Genomic DNA, 24,549 nt, shown 5'->3' with positions numbered 1-24,549 from the left:
GAACCTACCATTTAGCACAAGGAACTCTACTTGATGCTCTGTGGTGACCTAAATAGGAAGGAAATCTTAAAAAGAGTGGATATATGTATATGATATGTATATTATATATATATGCACATATATATATATGATTTGCTTTGTTGTACAGCAAGGAACTAACACAACATTGTAAAGCAGCTATACTCCAATAAAATTAATTTAAAAGATAAAATAGTATTTTAAAAAACGCTAATTAAAAAAAGGCAAAATAAAGACATTTTCAGACTTACCAAAACTGAAAGAATTCGATAGACTTACAGTGTAATAAATGTTAAAAGATATCCTTATTATTTAAATCTCTCTGAAAGGTAAATGGAAGTCTAAACAAAAATAGTAGCAATGTGTTTGGGATTTTTTAACATGTAAAAGTAAAATATATAACAACACAAAAGTCAGGAGGAAGGAAGTGGAAGTATACTGTTATAAGATTCTTATAATACATTTCACATGGTATAATATCACTTGAAAGTAGACTGATAAGTTAAAGATGCATGCTATAAACCCTAAAGCAACCACTAAAACAACAAAACAATTATAGCTAATGAAACAGGAGAGGAAATAGAATGAAAATAAATAAACTGACCCAAAAGAATGCAGAAAGGGGAGCATAGGAGAGATGGGACAAATAAAAATCAAATAGCAAGAAGATATATTCATCAGTAATCATATTAAATATAAATTGTCTAAATTCTCCCAAATTAAAAATTAGAGATTGTCAGATTGGGGTATAGGAGGGAAGCAAGACCAAATTATATAGTGCCAACAAGAAATGCTTTATAAATGAAAACAAATCATTTTAAAGGAAAAGACTAGAAAAAGATATACTATGATGACATTAATCAAAAGGAAGCTGAAATGACTATATTAATATCAAAGTATATTCTCAGGCAAATAAATAACAGAAAGATGTCAGGAGAAATCCCCAAGCACTTGAAAACTAAATTATACAATTCCAAATAACCCATGGATGAAAGAAATCAAAAGAGAAGTTTTAAAGTATTTTGAAGTGAATGAAAATGAAATCACAACATACCAGAACTTGTGGAATACTGGTAAAACAGTACTTAGGGAGAAAAGTGTAGCACTAAATACCAGTCCTAAAAGAAATATCTTAAAACAGTGACCTCACCTTCCACCTTAAGAAATGAGAACCAAAAAAAAAAAAGCAAATTAAACCCAAAGTGAGTTTAAAAAAAAGAAATAATAAAGATCAAAGTGGAAATCAATGAAATAGAAAGTGAAACAATAAAAAAAATCAATAAAACAAGCCTTTCCTTTGACAAGATCAGATCAGTCAGGTGTGGGGGTGAAGACACTAATTACCAATATCATGCATAAGAGAAGTAACATTACTACAGATCCTACAGATATAAAAAGAATAATAAGGAAATATGGTAAACAACTTTATGTCAATAAATTAACAACCTAAATTAAATAGACACATTTTTGGGGAGACAAACTACCAAAACTCAGTTTGGAATAAACTGAATTGCCCTATACTATTTAAAAATTGAAGTTAGTCTTTTAAAAAATCCCTCAAAGAAAACTCCAGGCCAAGATGGCTTTACTGGTAAATTTTGCCAAACATATAATAAAGAAACAGTACCAGTTGTACACAGACTCCTCCCAAAACACTGAAAAGGAAAGAATTCTTCCCAACTTATTGTTTTTGATGAAAAGGAGGAGGAAGAGTTAATGCTACCAGATATTTTGCAAGTAAAGAAAACTTCAGACCAGTAATCCTCATGTATTTAGATGCACAAATTCTAAACAAATCCATACCTCAAAAAAGAAAAATACATGACCAAGTGGAGAATTAGCAACATGGAAAATACTTATAAGATTAAAAAGCATTATATAAAATATATGTATGCTATTGTTAGAGTAACCAAAATATCAAAATTAATATTTCTGTCATGGCATAGTGGAGTTTTCTCCTCCATTTTCTATATTTTCTTTAATGTTTTCCTACTTTGTAGTTAAGGTTATCTACAGCATAATCACAGATATAAAAAGAATGCCCTCTCATAGTAATTCTATTTTTGCTTAACTTTTTACAGGGAATCACTTTAAAAATGAATGAACTAAATCACTGTATTGTTGCAAGAATCATGCATGGGGGCATGATTCACAGGCAAGGTAAGTTCCATATATAATTCTTTCCTACCTTAGATTTTTTTCATATAGTATAGTGTTTTATGATCCATATAAAAAATTAGTTTGATTGATGGTTTATATAAATGATTTATCTGTCTTTGGTTTTAATCACTGTTGGCCTCCACTCACTTGTATTCATCTCCACATGCTTCAGTTATACTATACACTTCTATTGCTGGAGCATCTCTGAGTCACTCTTTAGATCCTGACTTATTAGAGGCCATAGGAGATAAACTCAAGTATCATATGGGTCCCAGGATATATGGAACACATCTACCATGGGATATAAGGTATATGTATATATACTTGCAAAGTTAAAAGACAGTTGACTAATTCATTCAGGAATGAGATATACTGTTTATAAATTAGGAAATTAGAGGTTGATAAATAACAATATTTCAATGGTAAAATAATAAGAAAGATCAAACCTGTGATTAAGTTCTTAACACCTGCTACAGTAAATGCAGTTGAGAAGGGAATTCACTAAGGACTGAAGTAGACAAAAAATGATTTTTTTTGAGAAAGTGGAACTACTATTAACTCTCCAGTGGATAAGATTTGGACATGCAGGTCTAGGTTCCTCTTTGAAGCGACTGTGTCACATACATTAGTATTTAGAGCCTGATCCAAAAGTGATTCTCCTGTCCAAAAATTAGACTTCCTTTCTTTGAGATCGTGTTGTATATGTGCTTAACACTTCTTTCCTTCACCCTGGAGAGCAAGAGGTAACAAGCAAGAGCTTTTTAGTGCTTTCTTGTCCCTTTAAAGATGACTGCTTATGTACAGAGATGGTGCCTGGCATTACTGCTACCTTCAGAGCAGTCTCTAGGTTTCATGAGTAGATAGCACTCACACATAAAGATACTTGGTTTTAGAATCCTGTAGGAATTTTTTGCTTAAATTCACTAAAGTTACATCAGTATTTCTTTATTACCATACTGGCTAGCCCCCACTGTCTTTAATAGAAGTGGTATAGTGGGTATCCTTGTCCTATTTTTGTTTTTAAGAGGTAGCTTTCCAATGTTTCCCCATGAAGAAGAATGTTTACTATAGATTTTTAGTAGATACTTTTTTATTAGAGCTGAAGAAGTTCTTTTATATTCTGAGTTACTAGACATTTAAATTATGGTTGAGTTTGAATTTTATCAAATGCTTTTTCTATATCTGCTAAGATGACTTATTTTCTTTTCTTTTGATATGGTGAATGACTTTTAAAGATTTCCTAATGATAACCTCCCCAGCATTTCTCAGATAAGCCTAGTGTTTTCATTGTGTATTATCTTTTGGTACGTACTGCTTGATTCTATGTGCTATTATTTTGTTTTAGATTTTTGTGATTGCAATTGTAAGTGAGACTGGCCTGTGGTTAATTTTCCTTTCCTACGTTTCTCTGTCTGATTTTAGTTTCAAAGTTACCTTGGCCTCATAAAATGACTTGGAGAAACTCTTTTCATAAGTTCTCTGAATATTGTATAATATTGGAATGATTTGTAGCCTGAAAGTTTAGTGGAACTTGCCTATAAGACAATCAAGGCCTGGTGTTTTGTGTCTTGTTTTGTGTTAAGGAAAATTTTTTTTTACCACTGTCAATGTCTTTAACATTCACAAGGCTGGTCAGGCTTTCTATATCGTGAGTGAGTTTGGTAAATTATATTTTCCTGAAAATTTTTACATTTTTAAAATTATTCTAGTAAGCTTCTTCTTAGTGTCCTCTTACGTTTTTATTAATGTTTCTACTGCCTCTGTAATTACGTACCCATGTTTATTCCTAATGTCATTTATATGTGCCTTGTCTTTTTCCTCCTGATCAACTTACCTATTTTATTGTTTTATGACCTATTTTTTAATTTTCTCCTTCCTTCTACTTTCTATTGGTTTATCTAACTTTTAAAATCTGACACTTGGTTCATTTACTCCAGTCTTTCTTCATCTCTATGTATTTAAGATTAAACTCTACCTCTTGAAGTACTGTTTTATCTGTATCTTACCAGTTTCGAGATGAAGCATTTTTATTGTATTTCAGTTATAGGTATTTTTAACATCTCTATTATTATATTTTTCATTGCCCTACAAGTTATTTAGAGATGTTTTTATGTGCCACATTTAAGAGGGTTTCCTATCTATCTTTTTGTGTTTTACTTCGAACTTAATTGCACTGGAGTCAGAATGTGGTCTGTATGACACCATTTTGTTGAGGTTTCGTGAGATTTGCTTTATGGCATAGACCTTTCATCATTTTTATAAATGGCCCATGTTGTACCTAAGAAGACTGTTTTGTTCATGTTACATGCAGAGTTCTCTATATGATTGCTTGAGGTTAATTGTTGTTCAAACATTCTATATATTGACTATTTTTTTTTTCTGTTTGACCTATCAATAATTATTGAAATGTTCCAATCATCACGGTCGAGTTTTTCTATTTCTAGCTATAGATCTCTCGATGTATATATTCAAAGCTGTTTTATTAGGAGCATAGAAGTGCCTGGTAACCATGTCTATCCTTATTATACCTTCTACTTAAAACCTATTTTATTTTAATGTAGTTATTCCAGCTTTATTTTAGTTATTTGCTAACATGTCTTCTTCTATTTTTTTATTTCTAACCATTCTGTGCCTGTGTGCTGTAGAATGTGTCCTACAAACATTTCTAAATCTGGGGTTTTCATTTTGTAATGCCCTCTGATGATTGCAAAAAATCTGCCTGCAATGTAGGAGACCTGGGTTCGATCCCTGGGTTGGGAAGATCCCCTGGAGAAGGGAAAAGCTACCCAATCCAGTATTCTGGCCTGGAGAATTACATGGACTGTATAGTCCATGGGGTCGCAAAGAGTTGGACACGACTGAGTGACTTTCACTTTCACTTTCTGATGATTGCTATCTTTTAATGGGCAAGGATAGTCCATCAGTATTTACTGTAGTCCATTAATATTTCAGTAATGACTTATATCATCTTGGGGGTTTTTTAATTTATTCCATATTTTAACTGATTTTTTTCTTCATGTTTGTTCATTCCACCCTAGCAGCTTAGACTTTCAGCACTCTATTTCTATTTTTAGGTGGTTACCTTGAAAACTTGTCATACATATTTAACTTGACATATGATGACTCAGACACCTGCTATGCACGAGACCTGGGTTCAATCCCTGGAGAAGGGAACAGCTACACCCACTCCAGTATTCTGGCCTGGAGAATCCCATAAACAGGGGAGCCTAGCAGGCCACAGTCCATGGGGTCACAAAGAGTCGGACACAACTGAGCGACTTTCACTTTTCACTTTCACACTAAAGGAAAACAGTATATTAATTCTACTCTCTCAAAGAATACAAAGACATTGGAATCAAGTTAGATCCCATTCTTGACTTACATGCACTTTCCTGGTGGCTCAGACGCATTGCCTGCAATGCAGTAGATTGGGGTTCAATCCCTGGGTCAGGAAGATCCCCTGGAGAAGGAAATGGCAACCCACTCTAGTACTCTGGCCTGGAAAATCCCATAGATGGAGGAGGCTGGTAGGCTACAGTCCATGGGGTTGCAAAGAGTCGGACACGACTGAGCGACTTCACTTTCTTACTTGACTTACTTATTATTCTTGCCCAACATTTTTAAACTAGTACAGCCACTATGGAGAACAGTGTGGAGATTCCTTTAAAAATTGCAAATAGAACTGCCTTATGACCCAGCAATCCCACTGCTGGGCATACACACCGAGGCAACCAGAACACATGTCCTATTTTAAATCCACAAATTTGAAATTATCTTAAAATACATGACCATTGTTGTTTGAATTTACATAAATGTTTACGATTTTATTTGTTCATTATTCCTTTTGCATTGCAGACCACCCTTTGGTGAGCATTTTTCATTCTTCCTAAACTATATCCTTTACAGTTCCTTTAGTGATAGTCTCTTGTTGATAAACTCCCTCAGGTGGTGTTATCTGTAAATATTTCATTTCCACCTCAATCTTGATTACTTTTGCTGAGAGCACAGTTTTAGGTTAATGGTTACCATTCCATTTTCTTTTGGCATATGTTGTTTGATCTTGAGAAGTCTGGTGTCACTACAATTGTCCTTGCTTTGTAGGTGATCTCTCCTTTCTCCCTGGACTTTTTAAGCTCTTTGTCTTCGATGTCATGTAGTTTTTCTACCTCCTGGCATGGCTTTCTTTTTATTTATCCTATTTGGGATACATTTTTCTTCCTGGAGCTGTGTGATCATGTTTGCATCATTCAAGAAAATTTGCAACCATATTTGTTAAAATATTGCCTCTTCATTCTATCATCTCCTTCTCAACTCTAGGTAGATGTGTGTTAGACATTCCCTCCATATCTCTTAATATCTTTTTCATGTTTTATTTCTTGTTTCCTATCTTCCTTATCTCATTTCTCTGACCTGCATTCTAGTTAATTTATTTGGTTATGTCTTCCAATTAGCTGAAACTCTTCAGCCATATCTGAACTCCTGTTCAACTCATCCATTCATTGACTTATACTGCTGATTATATTTTTCCTTTCTAGAAGTACTAATCACTTGTTCTTATTCTTATTTTCAGATCTGTCTGTTCACACCTGATAATCTCTTGTTGCATGCTCATCCTTGCAAAAAAAGGTCCCTTTCTTTCTTTTTCTTTAACATATACCCATTTTATACAGGCATACCTTAGAGATATTACAGACTTGGTTTCAGACCACTGCAATAAAATGAGTCACATGAATTTTTGTTTCCCAGTGCACATAAAAGTTATGTTTGTGCTATGCTATCCCCTGGAGAAGGAAATGGCAACCCACTCCAGTATTCTTGCCTGGAGAATCCCATGGATGGAAGAGCCTGGTGGGCTGCAGTCCATGGGATCGCAAAGAGTCGGACACGACTGAGCGACTTCACTTCACTTATCATCTACTAAGTGTACAGTAGCATTATGTCTTTTTTTTCTGTTTTGTAGCTTTGTACTATTTTATTTTTTTAATATAAATTTATTTCTTTTAATTGGAGGTTAATTACAATATTGTATTGGGTTTGCCATACATCAACATGAATCCGCCTGAACCCCCTCCCCCCCGTACCATCCCTCTGGATCATACTTTAATTTAAAATTACTTTATTACTAAAAAATGCTAACCATCATCTAAGCCTCAGCAAATCATATTCTTTGCTCCTGGTGGAGGGTATTGTCTAGATGTTGATGGCTGCTGATTGGTCAGGGTGGTGGTTGCTGAAGGCTGAGGTGGCTGTGGCAGTTTCTTAAAATAAGACAACAATGAAGTTTGCCTCATTGATTGACTCTTCCTTTCACAAATGGTTTCTTTGTAGCATGCACTGCTGCTTAATAGCATTTTACCCATGGTAGAACCTCATTCAAAACAGGAGTAAATCCTCTCAAACCCTGCCACTGCTTTATTAACTAAGTTTATGTAATATTCTAAATCCTTTGCTGCAATTTCAACAATCAGTTGTTTGCCGTCTTATATAAGCACGGTTCATAACACTCCCAAAACAGCAGAGATCACTCATCACAGATCACCATAATGAATATAATAATGATGAAAAAGTTTGAAATATTGTGAGAATTACCAAAGTGTGATACAGAGACAGGAAGTGAGCAAACACTGTTGGAAAAATGGCACAGATAGACTTGCTCAACACAGGGTTGCCACAAACCTTCAATCTATAAAAAATGTGGTTATCTTTGAGGCATAGTAAAGCAAAGCACAAGAAAACAAGGTATTCCTATAGTCTATATCTGACCATTCCAGCATCCATCCTCCTTGAGGATCTAAATCTATTTCTTCTCTTTCTGATGACTCACATAATAGTTTGCCTTATTGTATGTTTGGTGATCTTTGATTATAAGCTTTTTGCTTGCTCAAATTAGTAGAAGTCGTGGGAGCCTAAACTGGGAATACTTTCCTCCAAAAATGGTCTGTTCTGTGTTTTACCGGCTGCCACAGAGTGCCACTGAACTGGGTCTTGGCTCCCTGCAGAATCCTGGGCTTAGCTTCTCTAACTTGCTATTGGCCCAAGACTCAGAAGGCAGCCAGCAGGCAGTGTGGCAATGGCATCTACCCCTCCCACTGGTTTCATTCCATCTTGATTTTGCCACCACTCTGGATCCAGCTCACTGGGTTCTTATCTGTGGAAGGGAGAGTGGGGATGGAAATGGGAAGTATTCTTGGGGATTCACATTCATTTTGTGAGACCAGTAACACTTAAAGGGGTGAGCCCTACACGGGATATAGTTGTAAGAGAGTTTGTGAGTGCCTAATCCACCATATTGAAGACAAAAGTCCCCAAATTTTTGTTTTATGTTTTATTATGTTAACTTTCAAACATGGTTAGAGAGAACAGTGCAGTGAATTCAAGTAGAGAAAAGAATAGTGCAGTGATCACCTACCTACCCATAACCCAGGTAGAATTATTGTTAATTCATGACCATACTGATTTCAGCTGTATTTGCCCTACTGCCCCTGGATTACTTTGAAGCAAATACAAGGCTCTTTGTTTATCTGCATTTTAGTGCGTATGTCTTAAAGACACCATGAGCTTTTCATAATGAAGTCAGGTCAATAACTAAACATTTGTGCAATTCATAAATAAAGCAAAAATTTACATAACACTATTTAACCATTGTTTCTCACTTTTTCTAGTTGAAGTGTGACAGAACCCTGAAACGCCTACCAAATTATTATTAAAAAGTTGCAGTATGTCTAATATAAATTTATGGATATATAGATGTTATCACCGCAATTCTTTGAAAAATCAACAACCTTTGTATCATATCTGGTAGATAATGATGATGATGATAACAGCAAATACTTAAATGGCACTATGCGCCAAGAACAGTTCTAAGTCTTCTGCATCTAATAAACTCATTTAATCCTTACAACAGTCCTATGAGATAGATACTATTTTCATTGACATTTTATAAATATGAGTTTTCAGGGAAATTCTCAGTAAGTTACCCAAGATCTTGAAGCTAGTACATGATAAAGCAGAGATATGAACCCAGACAGGCTGCATCTGGAAGTCATAGTTTCAAACAGCTATATACATACAGACTCTCTCAGAAAAATAAGCAGATTTTTACAGTCATCTTTCAAAACTGTGTCCTCCATAAGTTAGGTGTATCTGTTTTGGCGAGTTTATTATATGAGCCTGACTCATACCTGGTTCTGAAATATTCAGTTCAGTTCAGTTCAGTCGCTCAGTTGTGTCCAACTCTTTGCGACCCCATGAATTGCAGCACGCCAGGCCTCCCTGTCCATCACCATCTCCCGGAGTTCACTCAGACTTAAGTATTTAGCTTAATTTTTTTTAATTACTTACCTTGCTGACTTTGGATTTTATTATTATAAAAGTATATATCATTTCATGTTTATAATTTTGTGTAATTTCTTAGGTACACTTCATGTCGGAGATGAAATTCGAGAAATCAATGGCATCAGTGTAGCCAACCAAACAGTGGAACAGCTGCAAAAAATGCTTGTGAGTAAATGAAAGTCTCTTTTTCTGAAATCGACTTTCAGTTCATTAACTTATTAAATAAGGGGTATTCTTTTGTAATCTGGTACCATCATCTGTGTGGTCTGGTGCAACATTCAGAGAAACTGAGACCTAGAAAAATGTTTACATGCAGCAGAGCTTAGAAACATTTTGCCCATTTTCAGCAGTGTGGGCTTGAACATTCTCCTTTCAGTCCTTTGTCTTCTGGTTCTTAGTGAGCAGATGTTTAAAGAAAACCTTTGCAGTTGTGCATACTTGTGAACTAGTTTCTCACCGACCTCAATTCTGCTGACATCAGCAATGTCAGAAACCTCTTTCCTGTGTAGCTGAGTCATAGCCAGCTATATGGGATTTCTCTATAGAGCAAGGGAAAGGAAAGTCATGGTAGACCAGGCCATTTTTTGCCATATATATCCAAAATTGGTGTTCAGATTAGGCTTTGGATTGGGGCGGGCTGGGGGCTGCAGAATGACAGGCCCTGGCGAGCAGAGGGAGATGTTTAGACCTCTGGTCCTGCACCTTCTTCCCACCATAGTGTAGCAGCCTCCTGCGCTATTTATATCTACTGAAAGCACAATAAGCACCACAGAGTCACTGACAGTCAAAACTAAGGCCTAATTGAAACATGTATAATATCATATAAGAAATGAATCGCCAGTCCAGGTTCAATACAGGATGCTTGGGGCTGGTGCCCTGGGATGACCCGGAGGGATGGTATGGGGAGGGAGGTGGGAGGGGGGTTCAGGATGGGGAACACACGTACGCCCGTGGTGGATTCATGTTGATGTGTGACAGAACCAATACAATATTGTAAAGTAATTAGCCTCCAATTAAATAATTAAATTTTTTTAAAAAACTAAGGCCTAAATTATGAAATAAAAAGCAGATTTTATGGAGTACACCATCATCATGTAGCCTCCCAAATATAATTCTTACATAATTACTTGTTCTGTAGTCCATTTCAACTTGTATTCACTTTCAAAAGGCATGTCACTTAGAGTTATCTCCACATCTATGAAAAGATCACCATCAGAGGTCTGTTGCACCATTGCTGTGAACAGGGCAGTCAGCCTTGACTTTGCAGGGCTGTTCCCAGGAGCAGCTTCCTTTGTCACTGTGAGCAGTTCCTGCTTTTGTAACTCGGTTTCGTTTTTAGGCCCCTGCGCTCTTGGCTGGCTTAAACTAAATACCCCCGAAACGTTTTCAGTGGTTTCTTACGCGTTGTTGTGTGCAACATTTGTTTGTTCAAAGAGCTCTCCTTTCTGTTTCCTCCAGCGGGAAATGCGGGGGAGTATCACCTTCAAGATCGTGCCAAGTTACCGCACTCAGTCATCGTCCTGTGAGGTAATAGCTCTATGAAACACCCCATCTCCTCTGGGTTCTTAACTAACTGTCTGCTGATGGCTGAATGTTTTGGCTTCTTCTGGGAAATTGTTTCTGCCTGTGCTGTTGATCACTGCACACCAATTTTACAACAAAGATAACGGAACAGAGTAGGTCCCACCCACCTACTCAGCCCTCTTCCACGGGGTTCTCCTCAGCACCTGAACTTCCTGCAGGCTGGAAGCGAAGCAAAATACATAGAGAGAAGCTCCAAATAATGACAGAGGTTTAATAAAGAATGGGTCTCTGGGGGAGGATGCAAGATGATAATTGCAATAATGTTTCCAGGAAGTATATTCACTTCCCTTGTTAAGAAATCACATTAGATAGTTCTTCTTTCCAAGAATCTGAAAAGTGGTCTATTTCTTGTTAAGATAGAGTTATTCAAATAATTCTGACAGGCCTCTAGATGGATTTTAAGCCTATGAGGAATTGATAACTGATGTTATTAGTGGAATAGAGGTTTTTGCAACCTTCTGTGAAATTGTTTAAATTGGAATGTTATCTGACTTGGAAACAAGTAAGTGTTCTAGAGTAATACAAACCCCAAGTTCTTTTCTTACAGTAGGCTTATCCTTGAGAAACTGTAGCTTTCCCAACCTATATTATTCAGTTTGCTATTGGTTAGCTAGTGAGATTCAAAAATCATTCTTTCTATATTTGGAAATATGAACCAGCCTAAGTGAGAGCATCCTTTGGCCATTGCACCTTCAGTTTGAATATTTTTTTCTGAAGCTCGCACTTTCCTGTGCACCTTCCAAGTATGTGTAACATCAGTATGAAGTACAGTGAATGTTTAAGACTGGCTGGCAACTTACTGGAACCGGTCTAGAAAACTGAATTTGTACTTAGGAGAAGTTGAGGGAGAAATTATAATGTTTCTTCCTGTCTCTAGTGATGATGTAAATTTCACAAGAAAAATCAGAGGCTTCCTGTTTTTCCTAAACCTATTGAAGATATGTATAAGAATTTGTAGTTTCGTTAAGTATGTTTTTAGTGAGCCATGACAAGTGGGGTTTCTGTTATATCAAGTCTTGAGCTCCTCTTGGTGGCTTTTTATGGAACTTCAGTTATATTTCAAAACAAAATACAGAACTGCTTCTGTTCCAGGATTCAGTTTTGAAATTTGTTACCTAGTACACAAACCTTGCTGGAAAAGAAAAATTGTCACATGCATCTTTCATGTCAAGCATTCTGATATGCTAAAAATCATAAGTGGTCCTCATACCGTTTCACATCTTGGAAGAAATTTAGTAAATGCAATTGGTTTTTGTCTTTTTGGCTCACTAGCCAGAAGATAGTGTTAGTTATTAATATACGTTTCTCTTGTGTTTTTGAGTGGTTGAACTGGTTTTGAGGTAGGACCAGTAGGACACATAAATGCTATGCTCTTGAGTAAAAAGAGCCCCCTCTTACCTTCTCAACCTCTGAATAGTAGGAATAAAGGTACCTCCCCCACCAATCTCTTTGACTCTCCTGTACCCTGGCAGAGTTCAACCCTGTGGTTGGATTCTTCCCAGCTACAATACTTCCTAAAGAAAGGCTCTCTGGCTACCTATCTCAGCATCACCCTGGCCATTGGTAAAAGCGGGGACCCCCCACCCCGTGCTCTGGCCCTACTGACATGAGTCTCTGGGGGTGGCACCTAGACATTCTGCTCACTAACATCTGAGAATCCTCATCTAAGGGATCCCATTATTTTAAGGCCAACAGGTTCCAGAAGTTTTCTTTAAGTCTTCTAGAAAAAGCAAATGTCTTTTGAGCGGACATGCACATTTCAAAGATTTCCAAGAACTCAACTAAAATTTTAAATACTTACTTTCATCCTCTCCTTGTTTTAACATTATAGTTGATTTGGACAACAAGGGAGTGGAGCCTGGAAAGGATTTTGAGTGTGTCATATAGTATAGTTGGCTGTGGCTGCTGGAATCTTTGCCAGAAGTGTAATATTTGTAGAGGCTCAAAATTATTGTTTTAATTAATCTGTTAAAATATTCTTTAAAAAAATAAAGGTTTCTTCTCTGGTCTATAACTATCTTTTACCCTTATTAGTAATATCTAGCCTAGAAAGATTCTAAGGTGATTGCAATGTAAGAAGTCTTTTTTTAAGGTTCACTTCACTTCCCTGGTGGCTCAGACGGTAAAGCGTCTGTCTACAATGTGGGAGACCTGGGTTCGATCCCTGGGTCGGGAAGATTCCCTGGAGAAGGAAATGGCAACCCACTCTAGTACTCTTGCCTAGAAAATCCCATGGACAGAGGAGCCTGGTGCAGGCTACTGTCCATGGGGTCACAAAGAATCAGGCATGACTGAGTGACTTCACTTCAAATTGTGTCATTCAGTAATTTTTGATACTGAGGTACCTAAAGATTATTAAATACTTTTAACACCTAATTTTCAATTTAAAAAGATATGCAGTTGGGATCTTTAGCACAATGTTATAGTAATCCTTGTCACTTTACAGTAGTTGATAGGATTTTAATATCAAGTCACCCTTCGGGTTCTCATTTTAAAAAAGCAAAGGTTATAGAATGTTAGAGACAGGAAAGAAATGATTAATGAAATGACACGGTCATCACTTACAACATGTGAATCTTCAGACTGCACAAACATTTTTTTCATGCTTCTCTGAAATCATGCAAGTAAGTCAGTATGGCACCTTTACAGCTAAAACCTCAAAGGAAATGGTTTTCAGACTGTGGTTGTAACTGTTAATGTGAATATCTCTTGTTTCTCTGCTGGTGTTCTGTGTTAATGAACCTTGTGTCTTATTTCAGAGAGATTCCCCCTCCACTTCCAGACAGTCCCCAGCTAATGGTCATAGCAGCACTAACAATTCTGTTTCGGTAAGAACTCTAGCTCCACACAGCAAAGTGTGACAATTTTGTTGGTGCCACCTGCCATGAGTGTTCTAGTTACATGTGTTCAGTGGAAATATTGTCTTCTGCCGATATACAAGGCTACTACAGCTACAATGCAGTTTATTCCTGGAAAATCTTGTTCTTCTCATTAAAAATACCTTTCATTAGTTAAATTTGAAGAAATGTAGTTCAAGACTGCTTTGGTCATTCTCAAAATATTTCTGTGTCACCCAGCTACTGTCTATGACTTGGCTCAAAGTTATGCAGAGGATTTAAATGGAAATTTGTTGAAACTTCTCAACATTTTTTTTTCACTTGAAAAAGATAAAGAAATCTAAGAATTTTGCAGAGTAGGAATCTGGGTATTCTCGGGCTTTGTAGTTGTCTATTCTGAGTGATATCAGCAACATGTTTAGTTTCCGCTATCTAAGTTTACGAATTGGTGTGCCCTCTGTTATTGTGGTACGTGCACATACTTCTGTGAATTATAAGCCTTGCCTGGATATGAAAAGCAAAAGGAACTGGCTTCAAACTGCACTTAAGCCACGCTATTATCACATCTTTAACACAAAGTACTTTATATTTTGACTTGAACTTGGAATTTTACTTTTTTTCATTTTGGAAAGTAAAAAGAATGGTTTTTAATTTATGTAAGCAAATGGGAGCACTTGTAGGTGCAGGTGTGTGAATTTTTGAAATATTTTGAAATAATAAAATCTCTTAAGTTGCTGATATTGCTGTTAAAAATGAGAGTTCTAATGATACAGCAGTATCACTCTTTTCCTATTAACTTGCCCTTTAAAAATATATCATTTTTATGAGGTAAATTTGTAAATAATTTGAGATAACATAAATAATTTGAGATCACCTCAGATGGAATGATATAAGTAAGAGAAATGTTAGAAAATTTCCTGTAACTTTTATTTGCAACTTCAAAATAGGCTACCGAAGGAATTTATTTATAACAGTTGACATTTAACAACTCTTAAGATGATGAAAAATCCATACAACCATTGAATTTTTCAAAATCTTAAATGGTTGCTATGACTAAGTTGAAAAGGGCAACAGCTCTTTTGAGTTTTGAGGGGGTTTTTTAAATAGGCTGTTTCACTTGCAGTGGCTTTTGTGTTGAAGATGCTGAGTTGTTTCTTAAGAACACATTTCTCTCTGCTTAAATTTACCTGCTTTCTTCAGCTTGCTGCTAAATGGCCTGGGTTTGATTTTTCTTTTTTGATAACTCAACATTTCTGAGAAATGGAATAATGTATATTATCTCTTTACAACTTAAATCTAGCTCATTTTTTAACCATAATGTAACAGAACACACAAATTACCTTGTACTCTTTGAAAAGTAAATGAAAATTTTTCTCCTGGGTTGGCTTTATTCTACAGGACTTGCCATCAACTACCCAACCAAAAGGACGACAGGTGAATAGATATCCTCTATAGAAACTTCTCTAAACTGAGCTGCTAATAGCCAATCCTTTATTAACCCTTTCCATCCCATAATGTCTGCATTTTGGACCATAACATTTGAGCATTGAGAGCTTGTACCATTTCATTTTAACACATTACACATGACTAATTCTCTATAAGGACTTTTTCCCTAACATCTTTGTAGCTGTGATGGTTATTGTAATTTCAACCTGATCATTTTGTGTTGATGGTTAAGAATTCAGCCTTTGGGGATCTTATGGGCCTGCCTCTGGGGTGGAAATAAATTTTTAAAGGCTACAGAATTCTTCGAATTCTAAGAATAACTAAAATGTACGTGCCAATGAACATTTTTAAGCAATAATTATCTGATGTTTGAAGGTTTTTTTCTTAATTTGTATCTGCATGTGTATTTCTAAAAGCCATATACAGTGGGGAAAAAACAACAACAGAAAAATCCTGGCTTTACGTCCTAATCAAACATGAAAAGTTAAGTGCTGCCTGAGACAAGCAACTTTTATTTGCTTTGAGTATAAATTTTAGGTGCAAATGCAGAGACTTATAACTTTTATAGGCTGGATTTCTGAAAAGAAACAAACAGAATAATAATACAATAGTTCCAAACCCTTCAGGTTGGTTTTACAGTGACTTTAATATTTATATTCAAATGTAATTTCAAGATAGAAATTTTATGGAATTTTTCTTGAAATGTGCTCTTAAAAGTAATCAAATTGGGAGATAAGATTTGCATAAACTAGCACCTGATAGAAATCACTCAAATGATGCAATACTGAATATCTAGCACCTTGTTTTACATTATTTAGAAATCCAGTAATTCATAAAATGGTGCCATGTGATAACCCCTTGTATGCTAATCTGTTTCCTTTTATATTTACTAGTTACATTTACATATCATAAAACTCAGAGCCTTGAACTATCCACCTCCTGAAGCTCTGTGCAGATTTTAAGTGTTACATTGGCAAACGTAGGACTTAAATTCATTTTTCTTCTCAAAGAAGAATAAAATGCGAATATAAAGTAGAAATGCTATTTGCAAAATTAAACTACCTTTAAATGCTTTTTTAAAATGTTTGAGTTACAGTTAAGTTTATCAGCAGTGTGTAGACACACTGCCAGTTGTCATGAAGGCATTTTATAGCACGTTACCAACACTGAGTTCTTGCTAGTTTCGTATCGTGCTGCTTTAGGGTTAAAACCTTCCCTGAATGCTTGTGGTTATGGCTTAAAGCCTGCCACGTGATCATGACAACTTACCCATAATATCAATTACATATATGCAGATTTTCAAACGGTAAGCATATTTCACTATAATTTTAAGCCTATTCTGTTATAGTAAAAGCAGAAATTAAGTCTTTATTGAACAAATATCTTAAGTGTTCTATCCAAATAAAAAGAGCAGAGATTTGTAACTACACACATCAAAAATAGTACATTGTTCTAGTGGTAGCAGTTTTTTGTGTTGTATTTCCATGCATCATATTTGTGTTCACCATCTAATGTCCTGTTCGTATTGTAGTGTTAGTCCATGGTTATTCAGTTAGAGCTGACTGTTTTCTTTCATATCACCATGGCGTTTTTTCTTACCAACTCCTGTTTTATAGATCTATGTAAGAGCACAATTTGAATATGATCCAGCTAAGGATGACCTCATCCCCTGCAAAGAAGCTGGCATTCGATTCAGAGTTGGTGACATTATCCAGATTATTAGTAAGGACGATCACAATTGGTGGCAGGGTAAACTGGAAAACTCCAAAAATGGAACGGCAGGTCTCATTCCTTCTCCAGAACTTCAGGAATGGTATGTCTGTGTTGTGTTGTTTTGGTTTCTTATATAAATGAAGCCTGGCAAGCCATTTTTCACCTTTATATTTTGCTGTTTTATAGGGTAAAACCTGTTTAATATATTCTTTACTCTATTAGCCAAACGCAATTCAAATGAGTCTGCCGAGAATTCTCAGTTGTCAGCCCCAAGTGAGCTCCTATTTATAGAGTCAGGTCTTTGTTTCACACAGAAGGAGATGAAGGTCTAGAGAGAGGCTGAGTCGGGTCATAGTCACATCGTGATCTCTTAGCAGAGCCCTCTACGCCTGTATGCTGTTTCCAGCCTTATAGAATTGCTTTTTTTTTTAATGTACCCTCTCTTTGCCCCTCCACATGCCCTCACCAACCCCATTCCACTCCACCACCAGTGAAAAACTCAGATGCCAGGATTCACTGTCACTCCAGGTATTTAAAGTGTTTCACTATTAGAAAGGAGACAGAAGCTTCGTTCTTTACCCTGCCAGGTCTTTAAAAATGTGTGTCTGTTAGAAAGTTTAAGCTTTGAAAGCAGGTTAAAATCAGGCAGTTTTCAGACATGTTTTTAGCTGAGAGGAGTCAGGGATTACTGTAGATTTTGGTAAAATCTATTTCTGTTATTAATGTTATAATTTGCTGTTTTTTGAAAAATGCTGATAGTTTTACCTTTGTCTGTACTCTGGCAATATATATCAGAAATCTAGTGCCAAAGAGATATCTTCAAAAGAAAGAGATCTGCATGTCCAAAATACTTATTTGAACTTAACTAAAAGAGATTAAAGGCATCAAGTTCATAGACGCATAGTTTTTTTCACCCAGTTTTTTACTAATTAAACGGATTTTTCAGTTAATCTCTTTTGCTTGATCACTTCTTTCAGCTATTCCAGTGTTCCCAAAAATACTTTTAAATTTAGCACGTTGGAGCTAAGAACTTCAGATGCCATCATTTTATACTAGGAAACATAGGCCCACATAGCAGAAGTAGAAGCCTTCCCTCTGATGCCGTCTTTGGGTCTGATCTTCAAAAAACAATTTAAGCATTAGTGAGAGGAAGGTGATGTCTAAGTCCTTTTGCTAGTGATTTTATTATGTTAGCACTGATATTTACATTTTACAAAATGTGTTCTTGAATGTTGCCATATATGAATGAGTGTCTCTTGAAAATATTTATGTAGATTCTAGACCTCTTCTCCCTGGTCAGATCATTTGTATAAATTATGTCTCATCAATACCTATAACTCTTAAGTCCCCTGGGGGAAGCCTAAGAAATGACAGTGGAAAAGCAGATTTGCTTCCCATTTCCTATAATGGTAGACTAGATTGTCTGGACCAATCCTCCTGGTGGAAAAAAATGAAAAGTGCTGCAGAAAATATGTTTTTGAAAATTAAAACACTTAAAAGCACTGAGTACCTGAAAAGATATTGGGGAACTCAGTGACCAGTTTTTATATGAAAGCTATTAATCAGAGCGGTAAAAATGAGAGTTCCAAATTGGTCCACTTTGCCATGAGGGCATTTCTATTACTAAGAACTCCTCTGCCAGAGGACCAAGGTTAAGACCCAGTAAGGCCTGTATAAGTAGTAGAATCAGTTAGGAGACCCATCCCACACTGTCAGGACTGCAAAAAGCTATACCCCTAGGTTAAGAGCAAACTAATAAGCATTCCCTTACTTCCCTTCCACACCAGGGGACTGTAGAGAAGGATGCCTTGTCAGTGAGCAGAGCAAAAGGAAAACAAAGTTCCCCTGAAAACATTGTGGCCACTGGTCTATCCCAAATGAATTTGCACCCAGGTACACATAGCCTGGGACAGCCAGGGAAAGTCCAGCTATGCACTTGGTGTGAGGTTTCTTGTTTACTAATACTTCCATATATCTGTTATAATCAGTAATATGCTTCTATGAAGACCTACAAGACCTTCTGGAACTCACACCAAAAAAAAAAAAAAAAAAGATGTCCTTGTCGTCATAGAGGAATGGAATACAAAAGTAGGAAGTCAAGAGAAACCTGGAGTAACAGGCAAGTTTGGCCTTGGAGTGCAAAATGAAGCAGGGCAAAGGCTAACAGAGTTTTGCCAAAAGAATGCACTGGTCATAGCAAACACCCTCTTCCTATGACACGAGAGATGTCTCTACACATGGACATCACCAGATGGTCAATACAGAAATCAGATTGATTGATTATATTCTTTGCAGCCAAAGATGGAGAAGCTCTATACAGTTGGCAAAAACAAGACCGGGAGCTGACTATGGCTTAGATCATGAACTCCTTACTGCAAAATTCAGACTTAAATGGAAGAACATAGGGAAAACCACTAGGCTATTCAGGTATGACCTAAATCAAATCCCTTACAATTATACAGTGTAAGTGACAAATAGATTCAAGGGATTAGATCTGATAGAGTGCCTGAAGAACTATGGACAGAGGTTCGTAACATTGTACAGCAGGCGGTGATCAAAACCATCCCCAAGAAAAATGCAAAAAGGTTGTCTGAGGAGGCCTTACAGATAGTTGAGACAAGAAGAGAAGCAAAAGGCTAGGAGAAAAGGAAAGATATACCCATTTGAACGCAAAGTTCCAAAGAATAGCAAGGAGAGATAAGAAAGCCTTCCTCAGTGATCAGTGCAAAGAAATAGAGGAAAACAATAGAATGGGAAAGACTAGAGATCTCTTCAAGAAAATTAGAGATACCAAGGGAACATTTCATGCAAAGATGGGCTCAATAAAGGACAGAAATGGTAAGGACCTAACAGAAGAAGAAGATATTAAGAAGAGGTGGCAAGAATACACAGAAGAACTGTACAAAAAAGATCTTCACGACCCAGATAATCATGATGGTGTGATCACTCGCCTAGAGCCAGACATCCTGGAATGTGAATTCAAGTGGACCTTAGGAAGCATCACTACAAACAAAGCTAGTGGAGGTGATGGAATTCCAGCTGAGTTATTTCAAATCCTAAAAGATGATGCTTTTAAAGTGCTGCACTCAATATGCCAGCACATTTGGAAAACTCAGCAGTGGCCACAGAACTGGAAAAGGTCCATTTTCATTCCAGACCCAAAGAATGCCCAAACTACCACACAATTGGACTCATTTCACATGCTAGCAAGGTAATGCTCAAAATCCTTCAAGCTACGCTTCAACAGTATGTGAACCGAAAACTTCCAGATGTACAAGCTGGATTTAGAAAAGGCAGAGGAACCAGAGATCAAATTGCCAACATCCATTGGATTATAGAAAAAGCAAGAGAATTCCAGAAAAACATCGACTTCTGCTTTACTGACTATCCTAAAGCCTTTGACTGTGTAGATCACAACAAGCTGGAAAATGGGAATACCAAACCACCTTACCTGCCTCCTGAGAGATCTATATGTAGGTCAGGAACCAACAGTTAGAACTGGACATGGAACAACAGACTGGTTCCAATTCAGGAAAGGGAGTACATCAAGGTGGTATATTGTCACCCTGGCTATTTAACTTATATGCAGAGTACATCATGTTAAATACTGGGCTGGATGAAGCACAAACTGGGATTAAGATTGCTGGGAGAAATATCAATAACTTCAGATATGCAGATGACACCACCCTTATGACAGAAAGCAAAGAAGAACTAAAGAGCCTCTTGATGAAGGTGAAAGAGGAGAGTAAAAAAGCTAGCTTAAAACTCAACATTAAAAAATGAAGATCATGGCGTCCAATCCCATCACTTCATGGCAAATAGATGGGGAAACAATGGAAACAGTGAGAGAGTTTATTTTCTTGCACTCCAAAATCACTGTGGATGGTGACTGCAGCCTTGAAAATTAAGACGCTTGCTCCTTAGAAGAAAAGCAATGACAAACCTAGACAGCATATTAAAAAGCAGAGACATTACTTTGCCTACAAAGGTCCATATAGACAAAGCTATGGTTTTTCCAGTAGTCATGTATGGATGTGTGAGCTGGACAATAAAAAAGGCTGAGCACAGAAGAATTGATGCCTTCGAACTGTGGTGCTGGAGAATACTCCTGAGAGTCCCTTGGACAGCAAGGAGATCAAACCAGTCAATCCTAAAGAAAATCAACCCTGAATATTCATTGGAAGGACTGATGCTGAAGCTCCAATACTTTGGCCACCTGATGTAGAGCCAACTCATTGGAAAAGACCCTGATGCTGGGAAGGATTGAAGGCAGAAGGAGACGGGGACGACAGAGGATGAGATGGTTGGATAGCATCACCGACTCAATGGACATGAGTTTGAGCCAACTCCAGGAGATAGTGAAGGACAGGGAAGCCTGGCATGCTGCAGTCCATGGGGTCGCAAAGAGTCAGACATAAATGAGTGACTGAACAACAATGCTTAAAAACTATCTTCAGAGTATGTGGGGAGGGATGAATGGCATAACAGATTTTAAATAGAACCTAAAGGAATTTCCAAGGACAAAAAAATGCACTAACAAAAACTTAGTGGCCACATACCTATTACAATTTTTTTTAATTAAATTTCTAAACATTTTTTAATGTTTTCATCAACAGGTCAATGGATAAACAAATTATGGCATATCCATACAATAGGATGCAATTTAAGGAATTATTGGTAACACACAACAATATGAGTGAAACTCAAAACCACTAGGCTGGGTTTCCAGGCAAAACAGAGAACATACTATATAATTCCCTTATATAAAACTCTAGAAAATCAAAACTAACCTTGAGTTCCTGGGGATCTGTAGGAGGAAGGAGGAATTACAGAAGGGCATAAGAAAAGTCCTGGGATGATGAAAATATTTGTTATTTGGATTATGGTGATGGTTTCATGGGATGTATAATATTTCAAAACTGAAGTTTTATACTTTATATATTATGTTCAGTTTACTGCAGAAAAACTGAGCTCAGTAAAGTTGCAGAGACTATAGAGGGAGAAAGAAAGTCTAACTAGAATAATGAGGAAGAGGCCCACTGGGCAGTATGTTCCTTGAGATGTTGAGTAGGACTTTGGAGGTACAAGAAGAGATTCCCAGCTGAGGGGAAAAAGAATTCCTTGTTGAAAAAGTGAATTGGTCTCTAGAATGTCATATGGTAGACATGTAATGCTAATGAGAAAGATTTGAAACAATACTATCAGCCAAACCCAGAAGCTTTGTTTAGATGTATTGCTAGCAAATCAAATTTTTCACATTCTCCAGATGAGAAATCAGTTTTTTTGAACCCGAATACCTTCCCTTCTTTATCCGTGGTATATTTCATCTTGCTTGACAAGGCCCGTCAGTCTAATCCTTGGATATGATTTGAGTCCCTGAATGTGTCATCCCTTCCCTTGCCTACTAGATCCTCATCCAAGTCAGCAATAAATGTTAAACATGTGTTTGAAATTTCCTCCATGTTGACCTAAATTCTAACAGTTTTCTTGCACTTACAGAGCTAAAAGAAATAACATTCATTTCCTGAGTGCCTGGTAAAAATCAGTTTCATTCCTCTCTTGTTACACCACATATGACCACACCACAAATTTTTACTGGGAACTTTTTTTAAGCTTAAAATCATTTCCTGTAAGATACTCTGTACACTATAACATAAGCTTCACAAGGTCAGGATTTTTTTTATTTTGTTCTCTTAACCTTTCAAAAATGCCTGAGTTCTGTTTAGGTTTCCAAAGAGCGTATGCCTCACAGAAGCTGTAGTTATGACTAACAGCACATATTGGCTTGTACTGGAAGAATTCCCAAAGGTTTCATCAGCCTCCTCTGTATGCCACTTAGGTAATATATGGAGATTGACGTTGGTACTGTTGCTGAGAGACAGTTCACGTTACTTCCCAATAAATGTCTTTCTCCTAACCAAAAATAAATATAAATAAAGCCCTCAATGAGCAAGAGAAAGAATGAGACATGGAGGAAAGACTCTTCAAGAAAGTAGAAGAGAACGCTTCCTGACTCATTTCATGTCCCCAGTGTTACCCTGATACCAAAATTCAATAAATTTTAAATATGTTAAATACCCATATCCCTCATGAATACAGATGCAAAATATTAACAAACTGAATCTAGCAATATACCAAAAAAATAATACATCTTAATCCAGTAGAGTTTGTACTGGGAATGCACAGCTGGTTCAACATTTGAAAACCGATCCACCATATTAACAGATTAAAGAAGAAAAATCCACAAAGTCATCATCATTAGATGCAGGAAAAGCATTTGTTAAAATCCAAAATCCATTCATAATTAAAACTCTCGCAGACTGTGAAATTGAAGGGAACTTCCTTAACCTGATTGAGAGCATCTACAATACACCTATAGCAAACAGAATTGGAAAGAAAAAAAAAGTACAGGTGATAGGATTCTGTGTAGAAATTCAAAGAAATCTATTTATATATATATATAAACAATTATGATTAATATGAGAGTTTAGCAAGATGGCTGATATAAAAATCAGTGTACAAAATCAATTATATTTCTATTTATCAGTAAAAAAATAGAAAGTAATTTTTAAAAATACCCTGTATAACACCATAATACTATAAAGTACTCTTGCAAAAGAAAAATAAAGCTCAAGTTTGATTAGACCTCTATATCTAATTAGTTGTTTGCATCGCTTCTCGGCCTTTTGGCTAAGATCGAGTGTAATTAGTTGTTAGCGAGAAATACAAAAGACAGAGGGACTTACTAAAGACACCACAGGGGTGAAATTAGAAACTATAGGACAGACAACCAGTTTCTGCAACAAATAAGTTGCAAGTAGAAAAGGGTGAGGGGGAAGAAGGGGAAACCTATAGGTTTAAAGGGAATTTAAGAATATTTAAGGAGGAAATAATACAAAGTTGGATTTTTTTTTTCAAAATAATCTTAGGGTACATGCTCAATCACTGAGTCATGTCCAACTCTTTGTGACCCCATGGACTATAGCCCACCAAGCTCCTCTGTCCATGAGATTTTCCAGGCAAGAATCCTGGAGTGTGTTGTCATTTGCTTCTCCAGGGGATCTTCCCAACCCAGGGATGAAACCAGTGTCTCCTGCGTTGTCAGGCGGATTATTTACCACTGCACCACCTGGGAAGCCTAATTTTAGGGTGGGTAGGTTGTAAATAACACAAAATAACCTGTGAGTTAATAAATGTTGAAACTGAGTTGTAGGTATTTGAGGTTCATTACACAGTAGTATTGTATATGTTTGAATTTTAAAACCATTTATAAAATCTTTTTAAATCAATAACCTAGGAACAAATCTAGTAAAGTTATTCAAGACATTTAGAGGATAAATTATAAAACTTATTGAGACATTAAAGAAGACCTAAATAAAAGAAGACATACTATATTTAGGGACTAGAAGACTTAATATTGCAAAGATATCTATTCCTCCCAAATTGATTAATTGGG

At 36.5% G+C, this 24,549-nt stretch overlaps 1 protein-coding gene across 4 annotated transcripts in view; it reads left to right on the top strand.

Moving 5' to 3' along the window:
- Positions 1-24,549, top strand: part of CASK (calcium/calmodulin dependent serine protein kinase) — a 382,943-nt gene that overhangs the window by 332,030 nt on the left and 26,364 nt on the right. The window contains exons 15-20 of one of the 4 annotated variants that reach the window (XM_070291512.1): positions 2,100-2,178; positions 9,593-9,678; positions 10,972-11,040; positions 13,857-13,925; positions 15,333-15,368; positions 16,997-17,193. In XM_070291512.1, the coding sequence (XP_070147613.1) occupies positions 2,100-2,178; positions 9,593-9,678; positions 10,972-11,040; positions 13,857-13,925; positions 15,333-15,368; positions 16,997-17,193 (536 nt within the window). The remainder of the gene's footprint in view (positions 1-2,099; positions 2,179-9,592; positions 9,679-10,971; positions 11,041-13,856; positions 13,926-15,332; positions 15,369-16,996; positions 17,194-24,549) is intronic. The other 3 variants (XM_070291514.1, XM_070291513.1, XM_070291515.1) reach the window with 3 other exon arrangements.

The sequence above is a fragment of the Ovis canadensis genome, chromosome X (genome assembly GCF_042477335.2).
Source record: "Ovis canadensis isolate MfBH-ARS-UI-01 breed Bighorn chromosome X, ARS-UI_OviCan_v2, whole genome shotgun sequence".
Classification (NCBI taxonomy): Eukaryota; Metazoa; Chordata; class Mammalia; order Artiodactyla; family Bovidae; genus Ovis; species Ovis canadensis.
The sequence above is the reverse complement of the archived record's forward strand: the minus strand, read 5'-3'. Positions and strand labels throughout refer to the sequence as shown.